The sequence below is a fragment of the Condylura cristata genome, unplaced genomic scaffold, assembly GCF_000260355.1.
Source record: "Condylura cristata isolate star-nosed mole 26May11 unplaced genomic scaffold, ConCri1.0 scaffold00017, whole genome shotgun sequence".
Lineage (NCBI taxonomy): Eukaryota > Metazoa > Chordata > Mammalia > Eulipotyphla > Talpidae > Condylura > Condylura cristata.
Window position 1 is genome coordinate 7,938,884 of NW_004567118.1, and position 22,754 is coordinate 7,961,637.

General features: G+C 50.5%; 2 protein-coding genes across 2 annotated transcripts in view; one reads left to right on the plus strand and one right to left on the minus strand.

The window, feature by feature from the left end:
* Window positions 1–8: 8 nt before the first annotated feature.
* Window positions 9–22,754, plus strand: part of ACSF2 (acyl-CoA synthetase family member 2) — a 27,973-nt gene continuing 5,227 nt past the window's right edge. Inside the window, exons 1-10 of the mRNA XM_004684341.2 lie at window positions 9–147; window positions 15,523–15,718; window positions 16,084–16,212; window positions 16,470–16,523; window positions 16,922–17,040; window positions 17,175–17,340; window positions 17,852–17,947; window positions 18,061–18,218; window positions 18,447–18,538; window positions 18,768–18,844. Of these exons, the coding sequence (XP_004684398.1) occupies window positions 20–147; window positions 15,523–15,718; window positions 16,084–16,212; window positions 16,470–16,523; window positions 16,922–17,040; window positions 17,175–17,340; window positions 17,852–17,947; window positions 18,061–18,218; window positions 18,447–18,538; window positions 18,768–18,844 (1,215 nt within the window). The 5' untranslated portion in view covers window positions 9–19. The remainder of the gene's footprint in view (window positions 148–15,522; window positions 15,719–16,083; window positions 16,213–16,469; window positions 16,524–16,921; window positions 17,041–17,174; window positions 17,341–17,851; window positions 17,948–18,060; window positions 18,219–18,446; window positions 18,539–18,767; window positions 18,845–22,754) is intronic.
* Window positions 19,031–22,748, minus strand: CHAD (chondroadherin; the record flags this gene model as incomplete). Its single annotated transcript, XM_012726552.1, has 4 exons — window positions 19,031–19,537; window positions 19,737–19,882; window positions 20,111–20,274; window positions 21,999–22,748. Coding segments are annotated over 3 exons (1,056 nt in total), but the record flags the coding sequence as incomplete, so codon positions are not given.

A 22,754-nucleotide genomic window follows, 5' to 3' on the forward strand; every position in this document is an offset into this window, starting at 1 on the left:
AAGCGGGGTGTAGCGAGCCATGGCTGTCTGCATTGGGATACTTCGCCTCGGGAGGCTGTGCGCCGCGACCCCGGGGGTGCTGGGCGTCCGAGCCGTCCTCCCTCCGGGTTGGCAGGAAGCGAGGTTTCAGGGCGTTCGTCTGCTGAGGTACCCGGGGGAAGAAAGGGGGCGGAGGGTCCCCGAGGGGGACTTTGGGTGAACCTGTAGAGTTTTGAGGGGCCGTCCCACTCTGACTGGGGATGGTGCTCTCTGGAAAGCAGGTAGCCCACACCTAGCCCAGCACCTAGCAACAGGAACACGGGCCAGGCCCCTTCAGACTGGGGGCTGCTGCTGGCTGACAGTGACCCCAGCTCCTTCAGGCCTGGCTCTAGATCCTTTCCTTCTTGAACACACGGAGGGCCAGGAGTTTGGGCTTTAGCAGTCTGGCCTGAGGGGAGGTACAGGGGACACGGGAGGCAGAGCTCACTCTCCAGGATACTGCATCCCAGCTGGGCGCTCTTAGTAAACTCTGCCGGTTTTTCCCCACACGGAGTGACTAAGCTCAGCAACCGTCCCTTCTCCTCATTGCTGTCAAACACTAAGGTGCTCCTTGTTACCTACTTAGCCCAGCCTGGTCTGCTCTCAGGGCCACCAGTGGGATGAGGCTGGTGGGGGAGGTTGTGAGCTGCAGCCTCTATAGCAGTATCCGAAATCATGCTGCCTTTGGTTGAGTGCAAATGTGAAAGTGTGTTGCTCGAGCAGAGTTGAGCCCCCACTGACATTATCGGTGTGATTATTTGGGGACTCGCTTGGGCACCACTGAGCCCGTTTTGCCACCCCGTTGTTTGGGTTGGTGAGCAGGGTTCCTGGGTTCCCTTTGAGAATGAACTGAGCAGAGTCTCTCTCTGGCACGGGACGAATTTAGAAAGGATGAGGAGCCATAGAGGAAATGCCTGTGTAGACACCCATATGGAGAGAGTGGCATGGTACATACGGTGTGTGTGTGTGTGTGTGTGTGTGTGTGCTCCTTGATGGAATTTAGTCCTTGTGGAATTACTTTGTGGATAATTCCTTTGGGGCTGGGTGGACTGGGTTTTCTGTAACCCAACTGATTTTCCTCACCTTGGTCCCCATGAAAATGTCCATCCCCAATTTTTCTACCCTAGGTTTCTATTACAGCCAAGTCGGGTGCTAAGTCTGTGGTCAGGGCTGACTTGATGCATCAAATGGAATGTGGGCTTTGGGTATGGAAAGGGGGACTTCTGAACACAAATTTTATCTTAGGAAACTCAGTTTTGTTTTGTTTTGTTTTTTTCCCCAAAAAGTTGGAGAGGGAATCAAATGCCTCTTTTGGCAAGATTGCTAAGAGCACACTTTAAAAAAAGATTTATTTATTCATGCATACAGAACTGGGGTATAGGCCAGATGTGCAGGTGCATGAGAGGATTCACCAGAGACAGAGTGGGGAGCAGAACAGGCCGACTGATGAAGCACACCGCTGAGGGGAGCAGAGGGCGGGTCAGGAGAGGTCTGCTGTGCCATGTTGGTCACCTCCGGGGCGAGGATCGAACTCATGCTGATGTGGCTTTAGTTTCTTAGTGCTGTGTTTTAAGCCGCTGCACCACCAGGGAGGGCCCTAAAGAGCACATTTTTAACTTGCTGGTTCCCAAAAGCTAGAAAACCTGCTTGCGTTCATACCGCATGCCTCATTTTCTAGCCACACAGTGGCTGGGGGGTGGATTAGGTGGTGGGACTGTGGTGGAGAGATGGATCTCTTCTTGCTAGTTCCCTCACTACCTTCTAGTGCCTCCATGAACAAACACCTCCATCCCATCCCTTGAATTCCAAGTCCCATCTCTAGATTACTGGGTGCTCCCTTAGACTGAGGGCTCCAAGGTACCCCGAAAGGTACCCCCAAGAGTACCATGTTTCGTAATGCTATTCAGGCCACCTTCCTGACCTTTGACTTTTTTGTATGTTATCAAGGCAGATTTCTTACCCTTGATAAGTCTGTGATCTCTAGGGGGTAGGGCCCCAGGTCTCAGAGAAATTCTGATTCTGTCCAATTGTTCAGAGATAAGATTTCCCAGATATTTGGCCTAATTCTTATCATCCTTTACTTTCTTTGTGCTTGAATCCTTACCTGCTAGCTATGGTGGTTTGGCCTCGTCCTCTTCTTCTTTTCCCTTTAGAAACCTTCAAGAATCTTAAGCATTCAGCACATTCCTGAGAACATATACTGGTGGGTGCTGTGGGTCTAGGAGCCTCCCAGAACCTGCGGTCTGGTGGGGAGGACCGATAAGTCAAAAGTGACCACTGCTCATTCTAAATGCCCTGCCAGAGAAAGTTCCTGAATTTCTGTCCCCTTCTCTTTTAATCTGTGACATACAACCTGCTTAATACTGCCCAGTACCATAGGCTTATTATTTTTCAGTTCCCTAGTTTTGCCTGTTAGGAAAGAGCAATAAAATTAAAGGCAGGGGCCCTCCCTGGTGGGGCAGTGGGTTAGAATGCAGCACTGCAAGCTAGCTGCAGCAGCTTCAGTGCCAGTTCGATCCCCAGCCCCGGAGCTGACCCACATGGCGCGGCAGACCTCTCCTGTTTTGCCGCTGCTCCCTCAGCAGAGTACTTTGTCGATCTGCCTGTTCCGCTCCCCGCCCCTGTGCCCCTGGCCTGTACCCAGCTCTGTATGCATCAATAAATAAATCTTAATAAAAAAATTAAACTTGGGCTATCGCCCTTAGTCAAGCTGCATTGCCACTGGTCTATTTCATAATCTCAGAATCTGTTGAGTTCGTTGATACAGATACTTGTCTACTTGTGGACAAAAGCTTGTTCTTCTCCTCAGCCATTCTCTTGGAGCCGGGCTCACCTCTGAGAACCTTCAAATGGTGTCTGGGCAGGAATTCCAACTGATTTGAAAGTGGGAGAGAATCTTCTCCTCAGTGGCCTTTATCTTATACTTGGTTTTTCTCTTCTGGATAGTTGTCAAGATGGTAACCTCTGCCTGGCCTCAAGCTAGCCCCTGATTCTGCTAAACATTCCCCTCTCCATTAGTCAGGGCTGTCCAGAGCCTTTTCTCCCAGAAGGAAAGAAGAATTTGGCTGTTGCTTTCCAGATCTCCATAACCTTTATTTTGTTCACACACCTCCTTGCCTGAGGAAGAGGGATGGGGCTCTGGGAAGGAGGAATCCAATGCAGACTGCTTGATGAACTTGAGATGGACAGACTTTCTCCAGACTGCTTCTAATGTTAGCTAGGGTCTACAAACCAGGCAGCTACATGTGAATGTTGAGGACACTTGAAACTAGTAAAAATGCAGAGTGACTTATGTCTGTCAGAATTGGGTGTGATGCTCAGATCTGGGCTTCTGTGGCTGGATACATATGGTAGGGGTAGAGGGTGGGAGGGCTTCATGGATTGCCCTCTGGAGGGGGGTGATTGTAATCAGGTGAGACCAGCATCAGAAACTAAGATGCTGTCCCTATATGGGGGACAGCATGTATGAAGCCAGGAAACGTTTTGGGTAGAAACCATTATAGTTAACAAAAAGCAGACTTTTCACATTATCCTGAAAAGGTGATTAACAAATGACTTGGTAATGACATCCCTCTGCATTCTACCAGGGATCCTCCAGTCTAAATGTAGCAATAAAAAGAAAAGAAAATGTAACAATAGACAACTACAGAATTGGACTTTGTAACCAGCGAATGACACACACGGATTTTCCTCTCTTGCACACAGTAGGTCTTGCACACAGTAGGTCATATAAAGATGGATGAATTTATTTTCCTTATTTTGTTGCCAAAAGGGTTTCCAAGGGAAGCCCATAGACCCATTGATTCAAGGCAGAGAGGATGCTATATCCCTCAGGGATGTCAGTCAAATCAGGGAAGAGTCGGATGGGTAGGAGTAGGATTTGGGAAGACTTCCTGAGGAGGTTGGGATTTGAACCTGAGTCCCCCAACCACATGGCTTGAAGCGTGCAGTCTGTGCACTTGGATGCAGTCTTTCTTGTGCTTGAACTCTTATAAACCCTGGGTATGAAACCCTTCCCCCAACACCCCCACATTATTTTACATATTCAGGCTACAGACAGAAACTTTGGAGCCAGACAAAGATGGGTTGGAATGAACCACTTTCTCGTTGGTCACTTTGGAACTTCAATTGACCCTGACTTTTCTCATGAGTAGATTGTGTGTTCAGTATGAAATGAGGGCACGTAAGCAACTGCATAACCCACAGCTTGACACCGAGGAAATGTTCAACCCCTCACAGTGATGAGCTCTTCTGCAAATAGTGCTTGTGCAACAATGGCCTTCCTTGCACATTCCAGAGCTGACCCCAAGCCCAGGGTTTGGAGAGTAGGAGGAAGACAGTTTTGCCAAGGGAAATAGAGCAGCTCCAGCTTGATAAACTGGTGTTGGGATACAAAGCAGCTCTTAAATTTTCTGATCAGAGAGTGACCAAGACAAAGTAGAGTAAGCAGTCTCAGCTCTTGAGTGGTCCTCGCTGGTAGGGGATAAGTAATAGGTAGCAACAGTTCTGCCAGCTACCTGCCACTTCAGCTAGAAACAAGATGTGTTTCTAGCTTGCAGCTCATGCTTTGTGATCTTGTTGGCATTCTGTTTTACAGTTTGACAGTCAGATGCCAGGGAAGCTCTACCCAACTACTTCTACCTGGGTATGACTTGAGGCAAGTCACTCTCCCTGTCTTTACCTCGAGATCTTTGTCAAAGAGGCCACATGGGCAGGAAGCACTCATTCCTGCTGATGTGATTGCTAAGGAGGCTGATCTTTGACCTGCCACAGGGCTGTGGTCAAATGGGAAGCCTTCATGTTTACACAAAGGCCTACTTGCTGACACTCTTCCTAACCTTCTGAACACTCTGATCCTGTCTAGTCCAGGGGGAGCCTGGACCCCAGAAAACTAAATCTATGATCCTATCAAGGGGCAAATTCTTGAATCAGCCCCTCCCCTAACTCCCATGTGCTTGTACAAATGTCCCAAGGGAAAAGCCACGAGCGATGCCTCCCGTCCCATGGATTTCAGGAATTCAGAAATACCCTCATCTTAATGAGATTTTGCTAGACACATTTTCCCGGGCACTTGCTGTACATACTCACAAACACATGAAAATGGAAGCGCTTGGCATCATTGTAAATATAGGGCAAGGTTCTTTTTTAAAAAAGGAATGATTGATTTATGCACACAAGCGCTGGGGGCTGGGGTGGCGGTGAGAGGATTCACCAGAGACAGAGTGGGGAGCAGAACAGGCAGAGTGAGCAGAGGGGAGCAGCGGGCGGGTTGGGAGAGGTCTGCTGTGCCATGTGGGTCAGCTCCCTGGCCGGGACCCAACACATGCTGCAGGTACCTCTAGTGCTGTGCTTCAACACGCTGCACCACCAGGAGGGCCCAGCCAATGAGTAATTTTACATTTTCTAGAAGCCATTTTTAAAAAAGTAACATGAAATAGTGGGCATTAATGATTTATTTTCTTTAACTTGGTATAGCTAAAATACCTTTTCAAAATAGTTTATGAGATATTTTGCATTCTCTTTTTCACAGTCTTCCAAATCTTGTGGGTGTTAACATTTACAGAACTCCTCAGCTGGGGCGAGGCGCATTTCCAGTGTTCCTTCGCCACATGTGGCTTGTGGCTGTGTGAAAGCAGCGTTCAGCTGAGTAAAGGTAGAGATCTAATCGGGTTTGCTGAATGGTTCAAGAAGGAGCAGCGGCCCAGCCAGCTGGTAGGAGGAGGCTGTGATGGTTGTACAAATTTTTTTTTTTTTTTTTAGTCAGAAAGAAGTCAGGGCAAGGAGGTTATTTGACACACACAGAAAGGTGATTTCAGACCAGGCCACCCAGTGGGTGTGGGGGTTAAGGGCTTCTGAGGGGGTCTTAGCATGTGATGGCCTGCTTTGGTTGACTTAGACTGGTTAAGATTACATTCCTGGGGGCCCTCCCTGGTGGCACAGCTGGCTAAAGCACAGCACTAAGAAGCTGAAGCCACTGCAGCGTGAGTTCGATCCCTGCCCACCCCGGAGGTGACCACATGGCGTGGCAGACCTCTCCTGACCCGCCCGCTGCTCCCCTCAGCAGTGGACTTTGTCAATCTGCCTGTTCAGCTCCCCGCTCTGTCTCTGGTGAAGCCTCTCGCCGCCCCTGAGCCTTTGGCCTGTACCCCAGTCCTGTATGCACAAATAAATAAATCTTTTTTTAAAAAAAAAACAAACGATTACATTCCTGGGAAAATCTGAAGCTGCAATTAAGGTATGTATCAAATCTTAGGTGACCTTAGCACCAAGGACTCCATTTTGAACCGGCTGCTTTCTTCTTTCCCTTTCTTTCTCTCCCTCTTTCCTTCCTTCCCTCTGTTCTCTCTCTCTCTTTCTTTATTTCTTTACACTACTACACAGACAGCACAGCTCTAGATATTTCTAGCCAACTCCCTTCCCCAATCAGAGGCCATTATTTTCCAAATTTCTAACCCCCATAGGGTAATTTTGTTTGTTCTTGAGCCATGGAGTGTATACACTGGTGTTTAGTTTCTTTTGCTTCAAAGCCAAAGGATGTTTTTGAAAGGAGCAACCTATTAACCTTGACAAAAATTCACAAAAACATGTGTTCCAGTAAGCAGTTTAACATACCTCAATAACCATGAAGTAGAGAACATGGTGTTATCTGCCTGATAGTTCATCTCTTGAGTGTGGCAGCAGAAAAATGACCTGAGAATCTGAGGTTCAGGTGCTAACCAGCGGGGCAGTAAGGGCAGTCTGGTCTCCTGGCTCGCTGAACTGGGCGATCCAGTTACACCAATATAATCTAAGCATTAGATTACATAATATAATCATATAATATAAGCATTATTATATAATATAATCTCAGCACTTTTATTTAGATAAAACTTTTATTTTGAGATAATTATACATTCACAGACTGTTGTAAGAAATAATGCAAAGACAGATCCTATATACCATTTATCCAGTTTCTCCCCATGTGACATATTATAGTTCAGTTTCACAACTGGATGTTGACTTTGATGCAGTGGAGATACAGCATATTTCTATCACGAGGATCCATCATGTTGCCCTTTGATAACCATCTCTACTTTCTTCCTGCCCCACCCACTTTTTAATCTCAAGCCATCTGTTATCTATTTATATGATTTTGTGATTTCAAGATGATACATAAATGGAATCATATAGTGTGTGAGCTTTCAGGTTGATTTTTTTCACCCAGTGTAATTCCCTGGAGATTCATCCATGTTGATTTGTGTACCAATAGTTTCACTTCTTTTTTTTTTTTAAGATTTATTTATTTATACATACAGAACTGGGGTACAGGCCAGAGGTGCAGGGAAGTGAGAGGATTCACCAGAGACCAAGTGGGGAGCAGAACAGGCAGATCGACAAAGTACACTGCTGAAGGGAACAGCAGGCGGGTCAGGAAAGGTCTGGGGCACCATGTGGGTCACCTCTGGGGCAGGCATCAAATTCACACTGAAGTGACTGCTGCACTTGCAGTGCTGTGTCCTAACCCATTGTGCCACCAGGGAGGGCCCTCACTTCTTTTTTTAAAGTCTTATTCATTTATCTATGTATTCAAGAACTGGGGTACAGGTCAGAGGTCTGTGGGGTGAGAGGATTCACCAGAGACACAGTGGGGAACAGAACAGGCAGACTGACTGAAATACACTGCTGAGGGGAGCAGCGGATGAGACAGGAGAGGTCTGCCTCACCATATAGGTCAGTTCCCTGGCTGGGGACACAACTCACACTGCAGTGGCTGTGGATGCCTTCATAGTGCTGCATTTAAACCCCTTGTACCACCAGGGAGGACTTGAATAGTTCCTTTTCATTGCTAAATAGTACTCCTTGCTTGGAAGGACGATTGGTTTAACTGTTGACCTATGGAAGAACATTTAGCTTGTGAGTGCTGCAAGCAGGTTTTTTGGTGAGCACAGGTCTTCATTTCTTTGAGATACTTTTCCAGAAGTGCAACTGCTGGGTATTCGAAAACAAAATTCATAGATCTGGAGCTTTATTGACTTTATTAAAGCCCCACCTAATGGATGGGGCTGGTTTTCACAGGCTAACATAGAATGGAAGGAATTTTAGACAGAAAGAGAGCTTACCAAGGTTATTAGCTGTGCTGGGTGATGATTTTGGAGCGACTTTAGGGGAATGGAAGAGGAGAGCCTACTTCTGATCTGATTGGGAGCTAGGAACTGACATTTGCCTAGAACTGTGTCTCATATAAGGGTAAACTTGTTGACTGAGGACTGAGGCTTGCCTGTCCGCATAGCACATGAACTTCAGGGTCAGGCTGGGGCTCTTCCCCGTTAGAGAAAGTTAGTCTCTTCACATAACAGGTTGTCTTATCCTGTCTGTACCAGGGAGTACCATCTTTTGAGTATTTTAGATACCCATTTTGGGAGATCATCAAACCACTTGCAACTTTCCTCTTAAAAATTTCATCTGGCAAAATTTTTCAACACAATTCCATGATAAAATAGCAAACCTGTGTACCTACCACTCCAAAATAAAATAGAAACATGCTACAGAAATATAAATGAAAGAAATAAAACATCATGTTCAAATCCCCTTGATAAGTATCCCCAATCCACCCCTCACCATAGCCACTGTCATAAATTTAATGCAGGTCATAGCAGAACAGACATTGTGCTTTTAATAAATCCACCTAATGTGTAATATTGTCTCTGAATCCATATAATGTATTATTTTATATCATTTGTAAAGTACTTAGTGTCATGTTGTACAAGTAATAAGCCCTAGTAATTTCCCCATATTTTATATCCATAAAGAACTCTTACAATGCTTTTATAATTTTAGCAAAAATTGTACCAGGGGATTCTTTTCTTCACTCAGCATTATGCTTTTGACTTCTATTTATGTTGACACCTACAGCTTTTGTTTTACCTACTGTATAGTAGTCCTTGGTATGACTATGCTTCTAGCAGTGCAATTGCTGTGTTAAAAGAATTTCATTTTCAGTTTTTTCCAGAAGTTTCCCTGAAGAGGCTATGCTACAATATTGCTGGATTTATTGAACATTGAAGTTTTATTACTTTGGTGGGGGTAAAGGGTGTCTAGTGCCTTAAATTTACATTTCCCTAGTAACCAGTGAGACTGAACATCTTTTGAAATGTCTTCTGTATATTCTGTGCATATTCTTTGCTTTGTATCATGATTATTTGTCCTTATTGATGTGTGTGTGTGTGTTTAAATGCAGGCAAAGTACTAATCCCTACATCTGATATCTATAAAATTAAATGTATCTATTTCATTGGGCTATTTGTCTTCTAGCTTTGTGTCTGGTTTATGTTTGCCTTAGGGCCCAACAGTCAGCCTGAAGCAAATGCCTGTGGGGGCAGGGCAGAAGCCTGTACACCACTTGGAACAAAAAACAAGCTATTGCTTTCAATTTCTTTTCTAAAGCTGCCTTGCTGGTGCCTGGCATGGCACCTTGCCCAGGGGAACAGTGGTCATCTGCAGCCTGGGGGTGTTTCTGCAGATCCACTGGCCATGGCATCTTGTCACCTCCCTCCCTTGAGCCTTCTGAAAGGAGTAAGAGGGTTTGCCCAGGACCTAGGATAATCTCAGCCTTCAGCTGGGGCAGGATCCACCTGCATGCTTTTGGCTCAGATCCCAAGTGCCTCCACCCAGCGGGTATAGCAGGAGGCAAAACAGTTTCTCCCAAAGTAGATTCTGCAGACCTGTTTGCTTTGGCTTCTCCACCATTCCTGACTTCCATGGCTCCTCTAGAGCACAGTTGTGCCATGGTCTCGGCCTGACCCCGTGTGTGAAGAATTGTGTGATCTTTTGTTGCTGGTTCTGGAATGTCACAGAATGCCACAGCTGTCGCACCTAGAGTTCCCCAGGGCAGCCAGCCCACGCTTTCTGTCCAGGTTCTGCTGATAATTCAGGCACAAAGGCTTTCCACAATGGGGGAGCCGGGGGCCAGGCAGGTTAATGGTGTTTTATGTTATCAGGAAGATGAGCTGCAGCCATGAGAACAGGCCAGCAAGATCAGAGGCAGTGAAGAGGATGAACACGATACCATACGAACGTCACAGAAAAGGACTAGCATGTTTGCGGGCAGAGAGGCGGGGGCCCAGTGGGGCTGGCTACTGCTAGGACGCTTCCAGGAGGTATGCTTTGTGGGCCTGTAACCCAGAGGGCCCCATCACCTTCAGGTTTGCCGCTCCAGCCCCACACGGTGTGTGCAGAGAGAGCGCCAGGGCTGCTACCCACCAGCGTTGGGGTCTTAAGAAAATGAATCTCTCCCTTCCTCATCCTATAGAAAGGAATGATCCTAGGCCTGTGTGAGGATCAGAGAAGACGAACATGGAGCCCACTGCAAAGCATAAGGTGCTACATAGGTGTATTCTGTGTTGTATGGAGGCCTTGGAAGCCGGACAGTCCAGGGTTTGAACGCCAGCCAGGCCACTTAGCAGCACTGAGCTTCCTTCCCGCTTATGTAAAGCGGTTGTATTTGTTGGTCTTGGAGGGTCATGAAGGTCAGAGGTCTGGTGTGTGGATTATTACAAGAGAGCTGACATGGGATACACCAAAGCACATTATTCTGCAATGTACATTTTAACCTAATATATATTAGATGATTTTCATATCACTAAATACATAGTGTTTTTTTATTTTTAATGGCATTTAATAGTGTTTTGTTGTATAGATGCCCCATAATTTATTTAGCTAATCTCTTACCCATACACATATTTTTTCCTGCCAATCCTTTTCTAAGCAGCAGTTAATGTCCTTATTTACACCTTTAAACATTGATTAATTTTTTTTAATGAAAGAGTCCTAAAAGTAGAATCACCAAAAAATATGTATATTCGAACATTAATAGGTATTCAAACTGAAGGGATCCAGATTTGGGGCAGCCTCTATAAAGACAATACAAAATTACAGATACCAAATGTAATGCAAATTGAGTATTGGTATAGGGTAAGAAAAGAATTTGCTTCAAATTATTGGTGATTTGAAGATTTAGTTGCTTTTTTCATGAGATTTCTTAGGCAATTTACCAGACTTGCTAACCTATAAATGCTTCTTGAGCTGCAATCAGCCTCCACTCTCCCATTTCTAGAATTCCAGTACAAGGGTGTGTTGAGGGTTCCTGAAGCATGACATTCATAGGCTTCGTGGCTTCTATACTTTTCTTTTTAAGATTTATTTTTTATTTATGTATGCATACAAGAACTGGGGTACAGGCCAGAGAAGGGCCGTGAGAGACTTTACCAGAGGCAGAGTGGAGAGGAGAACAGGCAGTGTTCTTCTGAAACACACTGCTGAGGGGAGCAGGGAGCGGGACAGGAGAGGTCTGCTGTGCCATGTGGGTCACTCCCTGGCTCGGGATAGCTTGACAGTGCTGAGACTTAACCCCTGTGCCACCAGGGAGGCCCGGCTTCTGTACTTCTTGCCTTAAGAAAAAATCGTGAACCCATTCATATTCTGGTTCATTTCTCCACATTCTTGCCAACATTTTTGGTTTTATGTTGAACTTAATAGCTATTTTATTAGTGGAGAGCTTTATTTAGGCAATTTTCAGGGGAACCTTATAATGAAGTGCCCCCCTTTTCTTAGGATAAACTCTCTTACTGATTGCATGGAGCCAAGAATCCCACATGCTGGCTCCAGTGCAAAGGCAAACTCTCATTTAGCCGAAACTGCTTTCCGCTATGCCTTAGTACTCCTCAACAAGACACCTGTCTTGGAATTTTAATATTAAACACGGCAACCTTTGGTTTTGACAGATGATTACTGATTTGTTATATTTCCCTCTTGTGACTGTTCATTTATGACAGTATTAGAAAGATTGAATGAATTTTTTTAAATAATAGCTTTTTGGTCTTGGTGACCCAATAATCCAGATGAATGAGCAAAAGGACTTTATTTTGAATACTGGCTGCTTTAAGATCAGGGAGTATATCTTGCTGTCTCTCCCTGCCCTTTCTTTGCAAACATGGACACACACACGCATACACACATGCACACATTATTGAGAATCAGTTACAGACATCATAATATAAATGTTTACATCTTCGTCAATCTCTAGGGGAACAAATACCTTGTGGCTATTTGCTTTGGTTTATGACATGGGCCTCTCCTTTCTTTTTTTTTAATTTTAAGATTTACTTATTTACACATACAATGACTGGGATACAGGCCGGGAGGTGTGGGGGAGGTGGAGGTGAAGCCTTCACCAGAGACAGAGTGGGGAGCAGAACAGGCAGATCTACTGAAATATACTGCCGAGGGGAGCAGCAGGTGAGACAAGAGAGGTCTGCTGCACTAGGTGAGTCAGCTCCCTGGCTAGGGATGAACTTGTGCTACAGTGGTTTCATAGAGCTGAGATGTAACCCCTTCTGCCACGAGAAAGGCCCCCCCAAAAAACTCAGATTTTAAGTTCTGGCTTACTGCATTTTTGAGAAACTGAACACTACACATAACCATTGGCTACATTCCTGATTTCTAAACGTATCAGCTAGTTTTGCCTGTTTGGAACATATCAATAGAACCAGAGGGTATGCACATCTTTCTTTCTGGCTTCTTTTGTTTAATATTTTAAAAATTAGTTTCAGGCCTTCTCTGGTGGTGCAGCGGGTTAAGGCATAGTCCTGCGAAGCTGGCTGCAGCTGTTTCAGCTGAGTTCGATTCCCGCCAGGACAGTATAGAAGCTAAACTCTGTTTTTTTCTATACATACACACCTATAATAAAGTGAACTTCTGACTTAGACCTATTGCCTCGTTCCATTCAACAGAACAAAACAGCAGCTCAAGCTCCCTGAGTGGGTCACCATGACTACCTTATAGCAAAAGCAATGGACAATGCACAAGACCCTTCATTCATAACCAGGACCTCCCTGGTGGCCCAGGATTAAGTCTCAGAACTATCATTGTGATGTGCACCCCCCTCCCACCCCTGCCTCAGCAAAGCAGTTGGAGTTCCATCCCCAGCCAGCGAGCTGACTCATATGGTGCAGCAGACCTCTCCTGGCCCGCCCGCTGCTCCCCTCAGCAGTGTGCTTCATCTATCTGCCTGTTCTGCTCCCCACTCTGTCTCTGGTGAATCTTCACACCCCCTGCACCCCAGGCCTACACCCCAATTCTTGTATGCATAAAGAAATAAAACAAAAATATTAGAATAAAGGAATAATTCTTTAAAAACAACAAACTTCCAAAGTAATAAATAGACACAGTATGGGTTTAACAACAGCTAATGGAAAATTCAGCCAGCAGGTTCTCTCTCACTCCTCTGCTCCAGCAGGTTCAGAGTCCCCTGGAAATACAGTTCCAACGTGTCTTGCCAGTGATTTCCATCAGCACCAGGAGTCTAGAAGCTTTGCTTAGTTGCACTAGTTGTACTTCCTTGAGCGGGGCATTCAGGACGACTGCCTCATGGCAGAAGCACTATACAGTATGTAAAGTTCTTTGTATATGAAATGTAAAAGAAAACTTCAAAAACAGTACCGAGGGGAAGAGTGAGATTAATAACTATAGAATAATTTTATCAGTATAGTATAATAAAATTTACATGATTGTGGTCTTTGTCAAACTATCTTCCTGTTCATCACCTTTTTGGACTGACTTTGGCCACAGTGGCTGACCGGGGAATAGGGACTGAGTGCACCAGTTTTAATCCCAGAAACCCAACTGCAACTGTTTTAAATTGTATTTATCTGCATTTGAGATTCACGTATAAGTGAGATAAGTGAGGCCAGGCAGTATTTGTTTTCTTGTGCTGGTTTCTTTCACTTAGCACAATGTGTTTCAGCTTCATCCATGTTGTTAGAAATGGACTTAGGCCTTTCCTCCCAAACTGCCTTAAATTTAAAGAGGAGCTGTCTTGGCTCCCGAGAGTACAAAGTCCAGAGGTGGGTAAACATCACTCCAGGCCAGGTCTAGGGGTTCAGCAGGCTCAGAAGGAAATCTGTCACTGCGTCCCCCCCTCTGTCCCTGTCTCCTCTTCGTCCCTCGTGTCCTTCTCCTGTGTCGGCTTCTTCTTAAGCGGGTTGTGTCCACAGACTTGCTCTTCCACTGGAAAGGAACCATTGATTCAATCCCAGTTTCACTGATCCACACCAGTTTCATAGGTGGGACGCTGAAATGTAAAGACGAGAGAGCTTGTGTTTTCATTTGGATTGTCCCGAGAACAAGGGCTTGGCTGTGCGTAGATTATTTGTGACCCTAAGAGCAGGGCAGGAAGAGAAGCCTAGACATGATTTATTGAACTTTTCAGCCCAGCCCAGTGGGTTCATCCATCGGGAAGCACAGATGTTTCCAAGAACTGTCCAAATGCAGAAGGGGGAGCCTGAGCAGACAGCACCCCCAAGGGAATGCCCAGGTTCTGTTTGGTTCTGAGGCCAGAGACACGCTGCAGAGATGTGACCTGGGACACCAAGGTGTCTGCATAGGTGTCCAGGCATTTGACAGCCCCCCCGGGTGACACCTGAGACAGATGCTGCCCCAACCTGTGTCCTCGCCCTGGGGACTCAGGCTCAAGTCCCCAGCGCTCGGGCCTCCCTGCCAGCCCACACGCTCACTCACCCTCCTCTCCCATTTATAACGACACCCAGTTTTGCTGCCTTGACCTCTATCCCATAGCTGCATGTTCTCGAAATTCTCCCCCACAGCCATCTGTGGTCAATCAACAAAAGATAGACCTGTTTGTTTAGTACAACTGCAGAGCTGAGATAATTGGCATTCGCCTGGTGGCTCACACCACGGGGTGGTGGCCTGGGGCCGGGGCATACCCAGCGGCTCAGACCAGCGGCTCAGACGGGAGCACACTGGTCTCACTGCCATGGTTGGGAGCCGGCAGCGCCGGGCAAACACGCGGTCTGAACTGGCAGGTGACAGCTGGAATGTTTGTTGTTATTAATCAGGAGACATTTTTTTAAGTACGTTTTTGAGCTACAGACTAACTCAGGTGATAGTCTGTGTAATAGTTACAACCTACCGAGGCAGGTGCTTCCTCCTGTATTAGCAAAGTGTGCGGTACCGTGACAGTTAGTGGATTGGTGCCATCTGTTATTATCAACTGTCCCCATTGTTTGCGTTCATTTTAGTCCTTGTGTTAGACTATCCCGAGGGTTTCAACAGATACCCAGGGGCCTTTTTATCAGGAGGGAGCAGGGTCTGGCATGAGTCGTGGCATGCTTCATCAAAGCAGCACAATTTAACTCAGTTTCCCTTCTTGGGGTTTCTGCATCAAGATTCCAGGCTGCTCTTCTAGAAACTGGTTGGGGAAAAGAAACTTCTCTTTGATGAAAGACAGGAAATCAGCTGAGGGTTTGACTCTCTCAAGTAGCCTCTTATTTAAAATTTTAAAATAAACAGCCTCTAAATTTAATGGCCATGGTTCCTGGCGGCGGGGTGAGGGGGTTTCTGGAGCAGTCTCTAACATAGAAGCAGCCAGCCTCCCAGCGGCGTGTGCTAAGCCCTTGTTGCCAGGGTGTCCAGACTAGTACGAGTGAGTCCATAACTCTGTCCCCACAGTTCTGGGGAGGAATATCACGCTGCAGCACTGCCCATCGGAGGCCTCAGCTATGTCCAGGGCCACACCAATTTGCAACTAGTCAACAAGACCGTGGGGCAGTGCCTGGAGGCCACAGCACAGAGGTTCCCGCACCGAGAGGCCTTAATCGTCTCCCATGAAAATGTCAGGTTGACTTTCTCTCAGCTCTTGGAGGAGGTAGGTCCTGATCATGAATCCTCAGAGTGAACTGGTGCTTGCTCCCAGGCAGAGTGGGCAGAGCCTTAAGGTGGCACCTGGCTTTGGGGGCAGGGTGTGGGGCTGCGGAGACCCCCAGGGTGTCAGGAGAAGGGGTAGGCTGAGGCAGAGGCGGCCTGGATGCTGTCTGCGTCAGTTGCTACTGGGCGCTGGTTATGATGTATAGTTCCGGGCCACTGCAGAGGTGCCAAGGCCTGGGAATCTGTCTGTGCCCTCTTCCCAGGCGGTGTTGATGTGAACCCCTGGGCCAAAGGCCGAGGTGGGAGTCTCGGGTCCCTTGCTACTGTGCCTGCATCTGCCCCGTCTGTCCTGTCTGTTTACACCAGGTGAACAAAACTGCTTCTGGACTCTTGAGTATCGGCCTCCGAAAGGGTGACCGGCTGGGCATGTGGGGCCCCAACTCCTACGCGTGGGTGCTCATACAGTTGGCCACGGCCAAGGCGGGCATCATTCTGGTGAGGACGGGCAGACTGGCACAGCTGGGGTGGGGGGCCTCATTCAGGGAGAACCCCCAGGCTGTTGGCCCCAGAACCAAACCAATGCTAGGCTGGTTTCAGACCAGGTAGTGCTTTCTCCTGAAGTCCACCCGGGAGGCCCTGGGGTACAGGCACTGCCTCTATCTACACAGTGTGTCTGAACCCCGAGAGGGTGGCGGCACAGTGAGGGAGACGGGCTGCAGAGGACACTGGTGCCCTCCTGCTCTCTCCTGCAGGTGTCTGTGAACCCAGCCTACCAGGCCATTGAGCTCGAGTATGCGCTCAGGAAGGTAGGTCCCACCCCGGGAGGGGCGCCTGATCAGTGCCTGGCACAGGGGGCTTCCGATGGTCACAGAGGGCTGAGGGCGTGGGGAGGCCGTGCACGGGTGGGTGACACCAGTGTGTCTGGGGGCTGTGTGTGGGAGGACAGGGCACACCAGCTGGAGCGTGTGGTCAGGGTGACACGCCTCTGTCAGGGGTTGGGGGGGGCTTTGTAGTGTGTGTATGTTTGTGTTTATAGGGGGTAGTGTGCGTGAGCTGGTGTGTGTGTGAGTTGAGGTGTGTAAGTTGGGGTGTATGTCTAGGGATGGTGTGTCCGTATCAGGGTAGTGGTGATATGTATGAGAAAAAGCCCTCAGTGACCAGTCTGGGGCTTCCTGCTAACTGGGAGTGGGGTCTGCTTCCACAGGTGGGCTGCAAAGCCCTCGTGTTCCCCAAGCAGTTCAAGACTCAGCAGTACTACGAAATCCTGAAGCAGATCTGTCCAGAGCTGGAGACATCCCAGCCTGGTGCCTTGAAGAGTCAGAGGTGGGGGTGTCCCGGGGCGGGAGGGGCGTGTTGTGCAGTGTCCTGGTCCCTCATTTCTTGTCCATCCCTAGGGATGAAACTGGCATCTCTCAGAACCCTCCCTCAGCCTCTATTCTCACCACCCCCCAACCCAGGCTCCCAGACCTGACCACAGTCATCTCAGTGGATGCCTCTCTGCCGGGGACCCTGCTCCTGGAAGATGTGGTAGCAGCTGGCAGCACAGAGCAGCATCTGGCTCAACTCCAGCACGCCCAGAAGTTCTTGTCCTGTCATGACCCCATCAACATCCAGTTTACCTCGGTAGGTCAGAGGACTCAGGCCTGAGCCCAAGCAGGCATGCTGACCCTTGGCCCCGTGACCCCTCCCCGAGAGTGGGGGGCGGGGCAGTGGAGGAGGTCAGGAGTACAGACTCTTGCCCATGGGCTGGCCCTCTGCCCTGGAAAACATCAGCACTGGGTGTCCTTGCCTCCTTCCCCTGGACCTTTCATCCCCAGCATCTGGCTGGGTGGGGTTGGGGGTGGATGCAAAGGTAAGTTAGAGCTGGTCTAGCCTGCCCCTCCTTTGGCAGATGGGGAACTGACATGGAGAGGGACTCTGCTGGTGGGCCACAGAGCTCTCTGAGTCACCTATGGGTGGCATGAAGACAGAGGCCTTATCTCCCACATTTCTGGACCCTAACAGCTGGCACCAGGCGGGCACACCTGAGACCTGTGTGCACCTGCATGAATGAATGAATGAATGAATGAATGAATGAATGGGTCAGGGGCCACTGGAGAAAGAAGATCAATATGTCACTTTCTTCTCTTGTCAGGGGACAACAGGCAGCCCCAAGGGTGCCACCCTCTCCCACTACAATATTGTCAATAATGCCCACCTGATTGGGGAGCGGATGAAACTGCACCTGAAGGTGAGGGGGTGCAGGCCAAAGCTGATGGGCACCTTCAGGGGTGAGGACTGGAAGAACTGGCTTCCGGGGCTTCTGGCTGCAGCGTAGACTCAGCCTCCTGCCTTCATCCCCAGCCGCCAGAGGAGCTGAGGGCCGTCCTGCCCAGCCCCCTGTACCACTGCCTGGGTTCTGTGGGCGGCACAATGGTGAGCGTGAATTATGGCCTCACCCTCATCTTGTCTTCTCCGGCCTTTGACGGCAAGAAGGCATTGGAGGCCATCAGCAAAGAGAGGTGGGCATCAGTGGGCAGCTACCCACAGGCTTAGGGGAACCTCCTGTTCTCATTCCTGGGCCCCATCCTTTTCCAAAATGTCTCCTCCCTCCCTACTCTTTGTCTGCTCCCCAAGGCTGAGCCTTGTCTTTTCTGCAGATTCAGGGTGGTGGGTGAGAAGTAGGAGTGCCCTTCTCCCTCCAAGAGTGATTTTGAAATGCCTTCCCTCCTTTCCCTGGCCCCGTGCAGAAGCTCCTACATCTACGGCACCCCCACCATGTTCGTGGACATTCTGAACCAGCCAGACTTCTCCAGTTATGACGTCTCAACCATGTGTGGAGGTGGGATGGGGCCAAGGGTGGCCAGGGCAGGACTGGCCAGAGGGAGCTGATTTGGACCTCTTATTTGAGGGGCAAGGGGCTCACTGTAGAAAGGTAGAGGGCCCGTGGGGAGGCAAATTCCCAATGTTCCCAGTTGAAGGTCTGCTGCCCAGATCCAGGGTCAGGGAGAGAAGGGGATTTCCTGTACCCAGAGAAGGGGGGAGCTGTGTCAGCCTGCTCTCTGATTCAGGAGTGATTGGTGGGTCCCCGGCACCCCCAGAACTGATCCGAGCCATGACCAACAAGTTGAACATGAAGGAGCTGGTGGTGAGTGGCACCCATGACCGGGGCTGTGGGCCAGGGTGGGGTGCAGACAGGCCAGGCTTGGGTGAGGGCAGACTGACAAGAGGCCACGCTGTCACGTGGAAAGCGCCCCCCCCCTTCCAGTAAGCAGACGTGAGCAAATACAGTCTGACCTCAGCAGCCAGAGAATCATGGAGGTGGGGCAGGGGGTAAATATACATACACACATTTATATTTATAGAAATCTGAGGAAGAAACGCAGCACAGGATATGGAGCAAAGCACCGGTGTCCTGCTAGCGTGTCCTGGCAGGCGGGCTGGCAGAGTTAGGCTCCGGACCCTTTCTGGAAGCAAGGATTGGGGCAAGGGGTTGATGTTTATTTCCAAATGGCAGGGCAAGGGGAGCAGAGGGGGAGAATTCTGGAAGGCGGCCATCCTGATGACTGCCCTGTTCTGGTTCTGAAGGCCTTGGGGGGGGGGTCTCTGCACCGCTTCTCTGGGAAAAGCCCAGGGGTGGGGGCAGGTGTGATGGTGCTCTCGCTGCTGGGTGGAGCGGGGCTTCTGCTGGAGCACCGAGCTCCCGCCAGGACATGTCTAGGTGTGGACAGCTCTGTGCATCAGCAGAGGCTGTGAGGAGAAGGCCGGGTCAGAGTGGGAAGGTCAGTAGTCTCTCCGGCAGAAGGCAGAGGCCAGTCACCAGGACCAGCTGGGTCGGGACCTGTGGAGAAGCAAAGAACCGTGTCAGGACCTGATGCTTGGAGGGGAAGCTGGGAGTCCTGGGCACATCACCCTTGGAGAGGAGTCCCAGACCTCCCCTCTCAAAACGGGGGGTCTTCCAACCTCTCCCATTGGGACACCCCTCCTCGTGTGCCAGAATCTCCAAGAGGGCATGGGGTACCTGCCCGCCCAGCCCCCACCTGTTTAATGGCGGCCGGCTTTCTTGGACCTCTTAGTGGGGGACTTGCAGCTTCGGAAGGCGTCCGTGTCACGGATGTGCTGGCCCTTGAACTTGGCGGGTGAGGCACAAGTGGCATCGGGGCGGGAAGTCTTGGCTTCCAGCCACCTGGAGAGAGAGAGAGTTGCTGGGGTCAGGAAGGGATGTGGGAATGCTGGGGAAGGGACAATGAGCCAGGATTGGCTCGGCTTCAGGATAATGGGGACCCCCACCCCAAGCAGGGAAGCTATTTGGGAACACATCTGGCACGTATGCCTGCAGATCTTAGTGCAGGGCCTGCTGTGTCTCCGCTCCATCACATAAGGGGGGCTGGGGCACACACAGGGGTGTCCTCACCTCCTAAGGCCTCGGAGCTGGCAAGTACACTTCCAGGGGTTGTTGGTGAGGGTGAGGGTCTCCAGGCTGTCGAAGGGGAAGTTGGAAGGCAGCTGGTTCAGGTGGTTGTTCTCCAGATGGACGTGTTTCAGTGTGGTCACACCCACGAAGGCACCGTCTGAAAACTGGGGGTGAGGTGGTCATGAGTGCTGCCCCCAGTCCCAGGGGGCAGCCTCTCCCAGCTCGATGGCCCGTGGCCCATGCAGGGTCCTTCCCTGGACACAAGCAGTGGCACCTCAGGGAGCCTGACGCGGGACTGATTGTCTCAGGTGAATAGCCAAGCCACCACCTTTTGAGATGCCCGCGGCGTTACCTTCAGAGTGTGGGTGAGGGAATAAAAACGACGCCCCTCGCGCCGGGTCATATTTGCAAGGCTGCAGTGCCATACCTGGCTCCTCCCTGCACAAACACTGGGCTGGAGGAGGAGGCAGCCTGAGCCTGGGCCCACGGCCCACGGCTGGCACACAGCGAAGTCAGCCAGTGTTTGGTGGGGTGGGCCGTGGGCCCAGGCTCCCCACACCCCCAGGGTCCTGGGGTTTCCCCAGTTCTGTCCTCACTGCTCCCTCACTGCTGCCAAACGCTATTTGTGGAGCCCCTTGGTGGAGCCTGTAGCCAGACTGGATGCCGCCAGAGGAAACGTTCTGTTGATGCCCACATCTTGGCCCAGGCGTGACAGTTCCTGCCTCATTTCCCTGCCGCCGATCAGCCCCTGATGCCCTGTTCTGCTGCCCAGTGAAAGGCTGCAGGGTCTCTGACTTCAGCTGGGGAGAGGCTGGGGCTGGAGAAGGGCAGGTGGCCAGGCTCCCTCTGCCCAGATAAAGGCTGGCTGCTGGCTGCTGATCCTGCCCCATCTTCAGGCCTGTGACCAGGGAGAATGTGAAGGTCTCCGGGAATCAGACCGTGCAGATGGCCGTTCTGCCCAAACTGCCCGGCCGAAGCCCCTGTACCAGGAGGGATTCCAGGCCAGGGAGGGATTCTGTCCTCAGCCGAGGCAGCTCCAACAGGCCAGGCTGGGTATTGTGCGGGGGGCAGGACTGAGCGAGGCTGCAGCCGGGAGTGGCTATGGCGTGCAAAGGCAGCTAGCCGTGTGGGCACAGAGGTGCAGCCTCCCCGTGGGGAGACACCGGGTCCTGTGCTGCAGGCTGGCAGTGGTGCATGGCACTTGCCCTCTCCCTTTCAGGGAGCCCGCGGTGCCTTGCCTGTGGCCGGGAGCCCCGGGTTCCTGGCCCACAGTTGAAATGGACCTGAGAGTGGAATATGTGTGGACGGGGGTGTGGGGGCATCTGCCAGGGCCTCTGGGGGGCATGGAGGAGGTCTTCCCCAGGTACCGCTCCCCCCTCGTTCCCCAGCTCCCCATCAGAAACAGGGTCTCTTTGTGGGCCTGATTCACCCAGCTCCTCTAGAAGGCTCCTCAATAAACAAACCTTCCTTTATGGGGTGGTAGGTTTACTGGAGACAGGAAAAAACAGCAGAGGAGGGGCAGAAGGCCCAACAGGAAGAGGTGGCTGCTGCCCACAGCGGGGGCGCGGTGGGGTGGGCGCGCTAGAGATGCCTCTTAGGGGCCAGGCCATCTGTGGGACCAGGGCAACCTCAGCCCTGTTTTTAAGTAGGAATCCTAGGCTGTAGTGGCTGAGACTGGGGACAGGGGCAGCAGGGCAGGGGTGAGGGGTGAGGGCAGGGGTGGGGGGTAAGAGGATAAGGGACAATGCAATGCAATGCCCTCTCTTTGGAGATAGCCAGAGGAAAAGCAGTTTTAGGGGTGAGGGGATAGTGCCCAGTTGTGGCCCTGCACCCTGAGGCCTCCAGACAGAGAAGGAGCCAGGGCGCAAGTCTGTAGCTGGGAGCTCACCTTCTCCAGGTTGGTGTTGTCCAGCCAGAGGGTCTCCAGGTATCTGCCAAAAGACTGGAAGGCATTGTCTGGAATGCTTTTCAGGGGGTTGTGGGACAGCTTCAGCTCCTCCACCACACGCAGCTTGCTCAGAGCAGCCAGGGGATAGCTGGACAGCTGGTTCCTGTCCAGGTGGAACTTGGCGAGGTTCTCCACGTCGTCCAGAGCACCGGGCTGCAGGGAGCTGAGCGCGTTTTCGGACAGGTAGAGCCAGCGCAGGTCCTTGGCACCCTGGAAGGCTCCTGCACGCAGCTCCCGGATCTTGTTATTGTTGAGCTGCAGGATGAAGAGGTTGACCAGCGGGGAGAGCAGCCCCCTGGGCAGCTCAGTCACCTTGTTGTGGTCCAGGTAGAGGTAGGTGAGCTCACTCAGGTCGTCGAAGGCGCCTGCGCGCAGCACGCGGATGTCATTGTGGGACAGGTACAGGTAAATGAGCTGCTTGAGGCCGCGGAAGGCCCCTGCGGCCACCTCGCGGATCTGGCAGTGCTGCAGATGCAGCGACACGAGGTTCGGCACGGTGCGGAACGAGTTGGTGGCCAGCACTGGGAAGTTGTTGCGCTGTAGGTTGAGCAGCTTGGTCTTCTCCGACACCTTGGGGATCTTCTGCAGCCCCACCTTGTCGCAGATGACGTGCTGCAAGTCGCCGTGGCAGTGGCAGTTCTGGGGACAGGCGGTCAGCACCGGTAAGAGGCCGGCCAGGAGGCCGAGACTGAGCAG